The sequence below is a fragment of the Eleutherodactylus coqui genome, chromosome 6, assembly GCF_035609145.1.
Source record: "Eleutherodactylus coqui strain aEleCoq1 chromosome 6, aEleCoq1.hap1, whole genome shotgun sequence".
Lineage (NCBI taxonomy): Eukaryota > Metazoa > Chordata > Amphibia > Anura > Eleutherodactylidae > Eleutherodactylus > Eleutherodactylus coqui.
Genome location: NC_089842.1, coordinates 189,287,398 through 189,300,033, shown reverse-complemented (window position 1 = coordinate 189,300,033; position 12,636 = coordinate 189,287,398). Strand labels below are relative to the sequence as shown.

The following is a 12,636-nucleotide window of genomic DNA, read 5'->3' as shown; positions in this document are numbered from 1 at the left end:
AGGTATAGCGTTGTATGTTAGGAAAACATTAATCTCCACAGAGATTCAAGCTTCAGAGCATGGTAGTTCTGTAGAAACTGTTTGGGTAAGAATACAAGGAGAGAACAACATAAAGGAAACCATTGTAGGCATTTACTCTAGGCCACCTAGACAAGCAGAAGATATAGATGAACTCTTTCTACATCAGATGGCCAAGCTCTCAAAAAACCATGACATAGTGATTATGGGAGATTTTACCTATCCAGACATTTGTTAGGAATCTGTCTTAGGTAAAAGTAATGGATCCAACAAATTCTTATCCGCTCTTGCTGACAACTTTATCTTCCAAAAGGTGGAAGAGAAAACAAGGGGATCTGCTATTTTGGACCTAATTCTTACCAACAGGGAGGGAATGGTTGAGGAAGAAAAGAAAGGGTGGCTGGGACCTTAGGAGGCAGTGATCATGCTATTTTTGAATTTTGGATAAAAAGGGAGGAAGACCTGAGAAGACTCAGACCTCAAGGCTGGATTTCAGAAAGGCAGATTTTAATGAACTCAGAAAGAGGGTAGGAAGAATCTAATGGCAGGATGTTCTTAAGGACAGAAATGTCCAAGAAGGTTGGGAAATATTGCGAAATGAGATTCTCAAAGCACAATCGTTAACAATCCCTAAAAGAAGGAAGAATGGGAAGCATTTAAAGAGACCAGGATGGATGAACACAGAACTTGCACACATATTAAAAACAAAGAAAAATATGTTTATCAAATGGAAAGAGGGGGAAATAGCTAAAGAAGAATATAATGGGGTCTGCAGAAACTGTAGGGCAAGTGTCAGAAAAAGGCTAAAGCTAATAATAAATTGAGGCTTGCAGCAGAGGCCAAAAGCTAAGAAAAAGGATTTTGGGGGTATGTCCAAAGCAAAAGAAAAGTCAAGAGTTGCTATTGGATGCTTACAAGATGAAAATGGTGAATTGGTTAAGAATGATGTTGAGAAGACCAAACTTTTAAATTCCTATTTTAGAAAGTTGATGGAACAACTACTATCTGTAAGCAGAGAGATGGTGAGGGAACACTTAGCTAACTTACATGAATTCAAGTCTCAAGGTCCAGATGAATTACATTCATAGGATACTAAAGGAAGCAGCAGAGGTAATTGCTGAACCGCTCATCATAATTTTTGAAAATTCCTGGAGAACAGGGGAAGTCCCAGAAGATTGGAGAAGCGCAAATGCTGTCCCTATCTTCAAAAAAGGGAAGAAGGTGGATCCAGGAAACTTAAAAAAATTATTAAATAGCATGTATACAAGTACTTTGATAAAAATGGAGCAATTAACCAGAGCCAGCACAAGGCATGCCAGACAAATCTAATTTCCTTCTATGACAGAATCACCGACTGGGTTGATCAGGGAAATGCAGTGGATACAGTATATCTTGACCTTAGTAAAGCATTTGACAAAGTATCTCATACTATACTTATTGAAAAAATTACCAAATATGGGATTGACAAGGCAACTCTTAGGTGGAGTCACAACTGGCTCAGTGATCATACTCAAAGAATGATCATAAATGGTTGCACATCCAAGTGAAAGAATGTATCAAGTGGGGTACCACAATGCTCTGTCCCAGGCCCAATGCTGTTCAACATTTTTATAAATGATCTAGAGGAGGGAATTGATGGGAAATTGATCAAATGTGCTGATGACACACAGCTAGGAGGGATAGCTAACACTAAGGAAGAGAGAGAGAGTATTCAAAAAGATCTAGAAAAGCTTGAAAAGTGGGTGGTGACTAAAAGAATGGTATTCAACAAGGAGAAATGTAAAGTCCTACATCTGGGCAAGAAAAATGAAAAAAAGCACATACAGAATGGGAGGAATTAGGCTAAGCAGCACATGTGAAAAAGACTTGGGTATACTAATAGATCATAGACTGAACCCAAGTCAACAATGTGATGCATCAGCCAAAAAGGCAAACACAATTCTGGGATGTATTGAGAGAAGTATAGAGTCTAGATCATGTGAGGTAATAATTATCCCCCTTTACTCTTCCTTAGTCAGACCTCATCTGGAATACTGTGTCCATTTCTGGGCACCCCACTTTAAAATAGACATAGACAAACTGGAGCAAGTTCAGAGAAGAGTTGTCAAGATGGTGAGCAGTCTGCAAATCATGTCCTATGAGGATCTGGGAATGTTTAGCTTGTAAAAAAGAAGGCTGAGAGGAGACTTAATAGCTGTCTACAAATATCTGAAGGGCTGTCACAGTGCAGAGGGATCAGCCCTATTCTTGTTTGCACAAGGAAAGACTAGAAGCAATGGAATGAAACTGAAAGGGAGGAGCACAAATTAGATATTAGAAAACACTTTCTGACAGTGAGGGTGATGAATGAGTGGAACAGGTTACCACGGGAGGTGGTATATTCTCCTTTAATGGAAGTGTTCAAACAAAGGCTGGACAAATATCTGTCTGGGATGATTTATTGAATCCTGCACTGAGTAAGGGGTTGGACCAGATGACCCTGGAGGTCCCTTCAAACTCAAATCACAGTTGGATGGAACTCACCTGTTTAAATACAGCCCAAGGACTCTAACACAGTAGTGTATTTAGGTCCATGTGCTGTCCATGTTAATTTATGGACAGCACACGCACCCATTGTAGCCTATGAGGCTAGCCTATCTGTCATAAAACCTTGGACTACCATAGTTAGTCTCCTCAAAAAGCTGGCCTTTTAAAGCTATTACATTGCATAGTGTTTTATAGCTGACTTGAGGTCCATCTTTACAAGAAACTGAAAATACAGTTTCAGGTTGGTGGGAACAGATACAACAATCTCCAATCAAATCTTCAAGACATTTCTTCTTCCAAGTGAAAAATACAATGTCAGCCACAGACTGGAAATAATATAGTATTATTCAACACAAGCATTTGCGGGCAATGGGGATAGACAAATCTCTATGTGTCATGAGGACCACAGGATAGTTTCACACCTGCACCTGGGGTTCTGCTTTGTTCGGGAAGTAAGAAAGGGGAATCCCCTTGGCCAAATGGCTCTATCTCAGGACGGAACTGAACAGTGCCGAACAGACCCCATTGAGTATAACGGGGTTCGTCCGCTTTCCGCTCAGCTGCCCGGCTTTTAGACGGATGAAAAAGCACTGCATGCAACGCTTTTTCTTCTAGAATTTTGAGACGGATCTACGTCAGAACATCCGACACAAATGTGAAAGCGGCCTTTAGTTCATCACTGGTCCCATTATGTGTTTAGAGTCATCTGGGAATTTGTGGTTAAATGACTGCAGATTTGGTTTGATCGCCACTATCATTAATAAGTTTTATATATAATACATGCTTTGAATAATGTTGAAATGTGATTACAGGCTTCTCATAGCACATATAATGCAGCCTGCATGTAACTGTGATTTGTGCCTCATTCAGACGCCAGTATTCTTATCAGGATTTTGCTTCAGTGTTTGTTAGCCAAAACCAGGAGTGGAAACTACAGAGAAAAACTATAATAGAAAGATTTTCTGCCTTTTCGTACAATGGAAAAATTCTAGTTTTGGCTTCCAATTACTGATGTAATGTACTGACCAGAATACTGCTGTGTGAATGCAGCCTTCGGGTGCATTCAGACGACCATATATCGGCCAGATATTCACGCCGGCCGATATACGGCGTCTCTCTCTGCAGGGGGAGAAGGCTGCAAGAGACGGGAGCAGTGCTCTGAGCTCCTGCCCCCTCTCTGCCTCCTCTCCACCCCCTCTCTGCCCCTCTGCACTATTTGCAATGAGAGGAGGCGGAACCCTCCTCTCCTCGGCCGGGCGTGAAAACCCAGCTGATATACGGTCATCTGAATGCACCCTTATAGTGAACACTATACCTAAACCAAGCATAATAAAAGTCTATCTGACACCGATAACATTGATCTGGATCCATACACCAGCTGTATTCCACCATGTATATTTTCTATTAACCCTATTATCACAATGAATGTCCTATACGAGTAATAGTGATAATGCAGATCCCTAATTGTCAATAAACGATTAGAAAGGACTAATAACACTGATGCACATTGTCAGAGTTAGTTTTCTGTATGCTTGTCAATTGAAAATTACTTTATGAATGCATCATCATGATGCTTTTCAATCAGCTGTTCCTCCTGCTCTCTTATCAAGCACATCACTTTGTAGTCACTTTGCATTGATTTCTATTGGTCTGTGAAATGTATTTTTGTACAATAAATTGACAGCACTTTGGATTGTGCCGAGTCCTCAGCTTTCTGCAAAACATTTTTTAAATCTACATTGTTACACCTTCATTGACCACAATAAGGGAGATTTATAGGGTTTTATGTGCTATGGACTTTTTGAAGGGTTCCTGTCCCATTGAAAATACAGTGCAATCTGGAGGTAGCATGTCATAGAGTAGGAGGAGCTGAGAAGAATGATGTAGTTATTTCTGTATACACACTCATACAGGGAAAGCAATCACTAATAGGACCGCCTACTGACTCCTAATCCCAGAATGTGCAGTGGTTTAAAGGGGTTGTACCAAAATTGTAAATTATTCCCTATCCAAAAGATAAGACATAACTTGTTGATTGGTGGGGCTGTCACCACTGAGCCCCCCACTGATCTCAAAAATATGGGTTCCCCCTCTTCCCCCTCCTCCTCCTCACTGATGCCAGCCTTGCAAAGGAGGAGAATAAATGGAGCACTTGGTGTGCAAGTAAGCTGCTGCTCCATTTATTTTCAATGGGACTGCAGAGCCATTTAGAAATATACATAAATACATCACCAATATGACTACATAGGTACTCAAAGCAGTAAGCCCACCTGCATCTATCATCCAGACTTTATGGCAGTAGTAATGTCTTGCATGACATACTAAGATTATAATAACATGCAGTTCTAGTAGGTTTTCAAATTCTAAACACAATAAAACCATGTTATCTACTAGTGATCATTGGTGGCACAAAATATTGATTCACAGCAAGCGTGACCTCTGCATACCTGTCCGGATGGTTCTTTTCTGTGCTGCAGATGTGCCAACCAGGGCACATGCTCAGTACAGTAAATGCTGCGCTGTTGCTAGGCGATGACTCAGAATCCGCGACCCTTTCTCAATGTCATTGTGGAAGGGCCACGGATCGGGCGGCTTCCATTGACTTCACGGAATCGGCACTGGAATAGGGCATGTTGCAATTTTCCCTCTGCAAGTGAAAAATCACAAATGATTTCTGGTCGTGGACATGGAAAAGCAATTTTCCATAGCATATCTATGGGCAGTATTTGCTGCAGAAACTGATGGCTGACGCCTACTCCGGATTCCGCAATGCAAATATGCCCGTGTGCATTGGGTCTAACAGAATGAAACTCTGTTAAAGTGACACATACCAGATTTCCAAAATTTGGCTAGGTCATTAAAGCACAAATAGGCTTTGTCTTGAAGGTATTAGGCTGGGTTCACACGAGATGGAGTTCCAGCGGAATTCTCGCAGGTTGGCCACACTATAAATCCGGGGGAATTCCACTGAAAAAAACGCAGCTGTGAGTTTTAGAGCTGTGAGTTTTCGCCGCCTGCATTTCTGCTGCGTCCGTCTCTCCCCATAGGGAGAAAAAATGTCAAAAAATTGACATGCTGAGTCTGTAATTTCTTCGCCACATGGCCGTTTTTGCACCGTTTTTCTGCAAGGGATTGGCCGCAGCATGTGGACAAAATTTTTGCTAAATCTCGTCCACTTTGGTGGCTAATCCCGGGATTAGGATCCGTGTGCGGAATTTTCATGCGGACAATCCGCACAGAAATTCCACAGCAAATCTGTCCCATGTGAACCCAGACTTAGAGGTGGCTTCACATATTGCTACAATGTAGGTTTAGCAAACCCCTTCGCTTACAGCAGAAATATTCCACAGCAGAATAGAGTAATGATGCAGGATGTGAAATCTGCAGCATGCTCTATTTGTTGCAGAATTGACAGCGATTCTCACAGCAGAATTCATTCATTCCAATGCAGTGAATGCAGGTTGAGATGAAAACCTTATCAAAATCTATGCACAGATTTTTGGTGCTGAATTTGTTGCAGATTTTATCTCTGATGTGTGAATCTACACTGAGGCTGGATTCACAAATGCGTATGCGTGCACATATATGCACTATTTTTGTGGAACGAACAATGCTTTTTGCGCGCGCATCAGTGTTTTTTACTGTACTTTTTCCCTGTACAAGGCATGTGCATTTGCGCGGCAAAATAATACACACCAATAGAAATTGCTAACTAGTCCAATGAGTTTCAGATGTGTTCATTTTCCAAGAAAAAGATCACTTTGCGCGCGATTTAATTGCACAGAAAAAATATGTGCATGTGAATTAACCCACTGAAATCAATATGTGAAAGCAAATATGGTCTTGTAAATGTGGCCTAAGGAAATTCAATATGGAAAAATTCCCCGTGAATTCCGCCCCTAAAATCCACGTTTTTTTAAGCAGTTCTTGGAGCAGGACCGCATGCACAATTTGCCCGATCAATGGACAACATCCATATGTGGAAATCTGATGCAGAAAATCGTCTTTCGATATCAAGAGGTGACTTGAGATTTGGATTTTGACGTGGATTTTAGAGGCAGAATTCACATGGAATTTTTGAACAGTGAATTCTGCTGTGTGAATTTCCCCTAATGGCACCATCTGATATACCAGCAATATATTAGAGTTGAGTTAAATAGGTAAAAAGATACCAAATATTTATCCAATACATTAGAAGTTAGCGACACTCCTAAGACCTGCACCTATGGTTAGTAATACCCAGAAATGCCTTAGGCTGCATTAACACGAACGTATATCGGCTCGGTTTTGACGCCCAGCCGATATACGCTGTCCTCGTGTGCAGGGGGGGGGGGAGGATGGAAGAGCCAGGAGCAGGAACTGAGCTCCCGCCCCCCTCTCTGCCTCCTCTCCGCCCCTCTGCAATATTTGCAATGGGGAGAGGCGGGCCAGGGTGGGGCTAATTCTCTGAACTTAGCCCCGACCCGCCTCTCCCCATTGCAAATAGTGCAGAGAGGCAGAGAGGGGGCGGGAGCTCAGTTCCTGCTCCTGGCTCTTCCATCCCCCCCCCCTGCACACGAGGACAACGTATATCGGCTCGGCTTGAAAACCGAGCCAATATACGTTCGTCTGAATGCAGCCTAAGAGCTAAAAGGAATCTTCTTTCTTCTCTTGGATGCAGCAGCGCACAAATTTCTGGACCTCGCAGCTATAAACATTTTATATATAAAACATCAAACGTTGTACTGACCCAGAAAATGCTTCATTTTTTATTAAAAAAGCAGCTACTGCGATTAGTCTAAGGAAACTTCCAGTATGTGACTGTAAATAGCAATCATTTAACAGGACAGTGTGATAATTGAGTAAAACACACAATGATAATTTAAAAAAATGTTGGTCCAAGTACATACAGTGTGAGGAAAAAGACATTTTCCCATTATGTGGTACAAATGTGGTTGGGAAGGCTCCATAAATGCTGCAAACAAAATGTAAAGAGAATGTCAACCTTTTCACCATTTAATTTATTAGGTACAAAATTCAGCAACTTCTTAAAGGGGTTGTCCAGTTACATTTTGCACTTTTAATGTCAGGCGCAGATGTGGGAAAATAATAAATACCTAACATCCTTGGCCCGACGATCTAGAGTTACAGACCCTTGGTTCTCCAGGTGATAACTGACATCAGGTGACCACTGCCTGCTAATCAGAGGCCAGAGTCACCACCCATTTTCCTGGCGTTAGCATTTACATCCTGAGCGCCATGATGCCAGGGATTCTCAAATTCTAAATGTTATTGATTTTCAAACAATACAAATAATAAAAGTAGGTGAGGCAGGACATGAAACGCATATATATGAACAACGGTGCCCACATGGGAGCTACTGCGCAAGGGCTCTAAAAGCTATATTAAATTAATCAGAATGACTCAAGGCCCAGAGAAAAAAAAACAAAGGCCTAGTTAGCTGATGAAATGGTGGTGTTAGTAGGCTGTGTAAGAAAAAGGCATACAAATCAAGTAATACAGATTGAAATAACAATAAGTCATAAGTTCCTGTCCATAGAAAAAGAAGGATGAACTAGGAAAGGAAAGAAGCAGAGAAAGGAAAAAATTAGCGAGAAACGGGGAATATGGGGTGGAGAGGGGTGCCGTGGAGCTCAGTCAGGAGAAGGGTGAGACCGTATCACCAATAGTTGTGGTAATAGATGGCTATTATCATGGCTGCTCAAAAAGAGGAAATAAAGGACATTTCGGGAGTGGGAGAGTACTGAAAAAACAAGGGGAGCAACCCTCAACATAAAAGAGTGCGATAGGTAGCAGAATATGTAAAAGTGTCTCAGTAAAACTCAATATTTTCACACCCGGTTGTGGCCTCAGGAATATGAGCAATCAAATCCTCTATATTTTTGCTTCAAGGCAACTTTGAGTTGGGGGAATCACTGGACTTCCATCTGTATGGGATCACTGTTTTGGTAGCTTGTAATAGGTGGTGTGTGAGAGAACACTTATATGTGCATAGGAGCATTTGGAACCAGGAAAGTAGGACCGCCTCAAGGGAGGCTGGAAGGTTCACACCGGTCACTTCAACAGATTTGAAAAGACCACTCTCCAAATTGCCGTAGGGCAGGACAGTCCTGCCAGATGTTGGACATAGTGCCACTAGGGCTGCCAGAGCACCAATAATTGTATGGGACCAATGGAAACCATTAGTGAAGAGTCACAGGGACTCAATACCACCGGGGTAAAATTTTAAAACTTCTTTCTTGAGCTTTAGCGGCAATTACAGCTTTATGCATAAGGTGGGAACATCAAGTTCACTGTGTCAATGTGAATTGTTTGCCCAGCTCCCTCTCCCATTCCCCTTAGTATGATTGATGGTAGTTGTTGAGAACGCATAATTCCCTACATAGATTGACACTGTCAGCACTGAGCTGCACAATGTAGAGTTATGAAAAAAGACGGTTTAGAATTGTTATTACATGGAGAATCCAATTTACTCAAATAGATATGTGAGAGGTGGTGACAGGTCCTTTTCAATAAGAGCAGGAGACAATTATGACTTCCCTAAAAACTAAGGCCGGTGACACATTACCGTATTCTGGCCTCCATTTTGTATCCATAACATGGAACTGTGTCCCGGCCTAACAGCAGGTTTCTTGCCCTGCATCTGAGCATCATAAGAATGTATGATGCTTGGAGTTCGGGTCAGGAGATTCACGATTAGGCAGTGGCGCAGGTCCGCCTTACGTACGCAAAACGGCTGCCGAAATACGGTACTGTGCCACCGACCTAATTCTGCTGAAAATCTCAAAATAATATCCCAGTCTCCCTGATCTAATCACTTTTGAGCGATAATCGTTGCGTGTAAATGCTACAATCGTTTGCTTTTCGTCCTAACGATGATTTTTATTTGAGTTTAAAATCCATCGTTTGGCCAAACAGCTGATAGCAGGGACCACATGCTGTGATTCTCCACAGGAGCGCTGATAACATTGTATTCAGCTGCAGTCCTGTGGCAGAACAAAGGGGCTGTATGCAGATAGCAGACCACCAGCTGTTATCTGCATACAGCTCAGGGAGGCTCATTTACATGTAAATGAAGCTAATAAGCTACTAACTCAAACTGTCAATCATCCTATCTTTTGAATAAATTTTGAGCAATCATCTTTACGTGTAAGTGTGGCTTAAATGTAGCTGCCTCTGACAATGGGATGGCGGACCACAACTTTTTATCCCCCCCGACTACCTGCAGCTGTAATGGAGGAAAAGTAAGCAAAAACATAGATGATTACAGTATTTACATTTACTATAAATAATGATGGCAGTGTTACCTGTAATAAACGTTGGAATTTAGCCAATGGCCTGTGATTTGTTTTATACCAGAAGAAAACAGATAATAACTTATTTAATAGAACTATTTGCATTGTTGATGAGAAACACCCAGGTTCAGAGGGGGGAGAAAACAAGGATAAAAAATATCTCACACTATATATACAGGGGGTGGACAAAAATATGGAAACACCGTATGAAATACAAGTTACGTTGCATTATAAATCATATTTCAATAAGACACATAGTAACTGATTTTAAGTGGAGGTAATATGACACAGATGCTGTCAGGCAGAAGTGAACAAGGTTCCATTGGTTAGGAGTTTGAGCTACTTAGCTGGCACATCCTCTCAGAGACAAGATGCCAGTGCATGGTGGGGCAGCACATGACTGTAGAGGAGGGGGCACCTTTGTTGGCGTCACAGGGCAGGGTCCATGTTACAGGTTGTGAGCAGAGCTGAAAGCCTGGCTTGGAGCTGTACATTAGCCGGTGTGTTAAAGGGCAAATCCCAGGACATGCAGACACTGAAGTACTGTACATGAAAGCAGTGGCATAAAACTGTACACTGTACTCCTAGTAGCATGCCAACCTTAGAATGGGCTTTACGTGGGCACAGTGGGCACAATACAGCTCCATAAACTACATGGAACAATATCACTTATTTTTAAGTGACAAAAACATGAAAACTGTTTATTTGTCCTAATGGTAAACGGATTTCACTTGTCCTGCTCTTGTGAGGGCTCCTTTTGGGTGATGATCTGGTACAGGGTTTCCCGGAAATGTTTATCTCTGGTCAGGTTTCTGGCAGCTTCTTTGAGACTCTGAAGATCGACGGTCTCACCCGGAGACATCAAGAAAGAGTGCGAATGCCTCACTGGAAAAAAAAGGGTGTGAATGTAAAGCACAGTGGGGCTTAACTGTAAAAAGTAGCGCAACAGCAAAATGGAAGAGTCACCTACAGTAGACAAAGTTGTTATTTCAGCCATGTAGGCACTAGCTATATAGATACAGGCAGACGAAAAGGCTGCAGTCACACATCAGGTAATGGTGTGGCAAGGAGCAACATCTGATAATACATATGCTTTTGTGGCAATTGGCAGAAATCTTTCTAAAACTGCTCCTATGGGAGAGTCTTAATTTTGTAATGCATAAAATAGGGACACAGTCACTGGAAATATGGAGAGTGAGCAGTTACATTGGCCAAGCAGTATTAAGAAAAAGTCATCTTTTGCCCTAGACTTCACATTTCACACTCCTGGAGCAGTTTAGAACAGGATAGAATTCGTAATACACAATCCTACCAAAGCAATTGGTAATCTGAACAAGAATCAAAAGTAGCATTTATTTATATATGTTAATACTTACTTGGGCCTCCTTTGGCCATAATGGCATCACAAACTCTCCATGGCATACTTTTTACTAACTGATACACTTCAGCTAATATTTCCCTCTATTCATCCTGAAAACTTCTGGAGAGTCCTCTCAAAGAAGATGCATCAACCTCTCTACAATAGTGTAAATAGCTTTACCACTGAACAATTTAGAAATGGAAGAATGTTCTATGGAGGGATGAATCACGCTACTCCATGTTCAAATCTGATGTACGTACCTGGGTGTGGAGGATGTCTGGGGAACACCCTTTGCCTGCGTGTTTTGTAAGAACGTTTATTTGGCTCATCATTGGGCTGTGTGAAGGTGCCGCCAATCACCCAACAAATGAGTAAATCCTCGTTTGTCAGGTGATCGCATCTTTATGCAACACGAAGAAATCATTGTTGTCAGCAGCACATCTCCCTGTGTAAATTGTGCATGTGCTGCTGACAATAATGAAAACATGGGGGATAAACAATCGTATGAACGATCATTCGTACGCCATGGAATCTCAATTAGTCTGTGTGAATGCCAAGTAGATGAGTGCCAATCTCATTAAGAAATGTAGAAAGAGGCAGCATCCACGGTAAAGGTTTAAAAGTTAGAAGGACACTTTATTCCATCATGGTCTGTATACAAAGCAGACAGCAGCAATGTTTCGATCCTTGTAGGGATCTTTATCAAGCCTGTATAAAACACCCTATAACATCAGCCGGCACTGTGCTAGACGAATATACCCGGAGACACCATGAAGCCATGAAGGAGCAGGCTGATGACACATCTATCCCCGCGCCATCTGATGACGATCCGCACAGCTGGTCAAGATTTGATTTTAATTTGATTGTGAGTGGTATTTGTATATAAAAGGGGTGCTGTAGGGTGTTTTATATAGGCTTGACAAAGATCTCTGAGAGGATCGAAACATTGCTGCTGTCTGATTTGCATACGGACCATGATGGAATAAAGTGTCCTTTTAACTTTTAAACCTTTGCCGTGCATGCTGCCTCATTCTACACTTCTTACTGGATATATTTGTGGGTCTGGATCCGACCCAAGATGAAGCGTGGCATTTTTGAAACTGTGTTCCTGATGCTTGACTTTTTCTTAGTCTATTAATTGAGTGCTGTTGTGGACATTTACCGCTTGGAAGTGCCAATCTCATTGATTGGCACTTGTTATTGGGATATATATATATATATATATATATATATATATATATATATATATATATATATATATATGGACTCCAAAAGGGCCTTATACACAACCCAATGGTTGGGCCCAATCATCAGACCAAGTGAAGATGCTGTCAATTACTTAACAAACAAGTAAATGCGTGTTTGTTGGGTGTTCACATCTTTAATGCAGCACAAAGGATCATTGTTGTGGGCAGCACACCTGTGAAAAGGAGATGC

The 12,636-nt window shown here is 41.7% G+C and overlaps 1 protein-coding gene across 1 annotated transcript in view; it reads right to left on the bottom strand.

Moving 5' to 3' along the window:
- Positions 1 to 7,288: 7,288 nt before the first annotated feature.
- Positions 7,289 to 12,636, bottom strand: part of PLEKHD1 (pleckstrin homology and coiled-coil domain containing D1) — a 61,745-nt gene continuing 56,397 nt past the window's right edge. Inside the window, exon 13 of the mRNA XM_066608495.1 lies at positions 7,289 to 10,724. Coding sequence (XP_066464592.1) covers positions 10,567 to 10,724 — 158 coding nt within the window. The 3' untranslated portion in view covers positions 7,289 to 10,566. The remainder of the gene's footprint in view (positions 10,725 to 12,636) is intronic.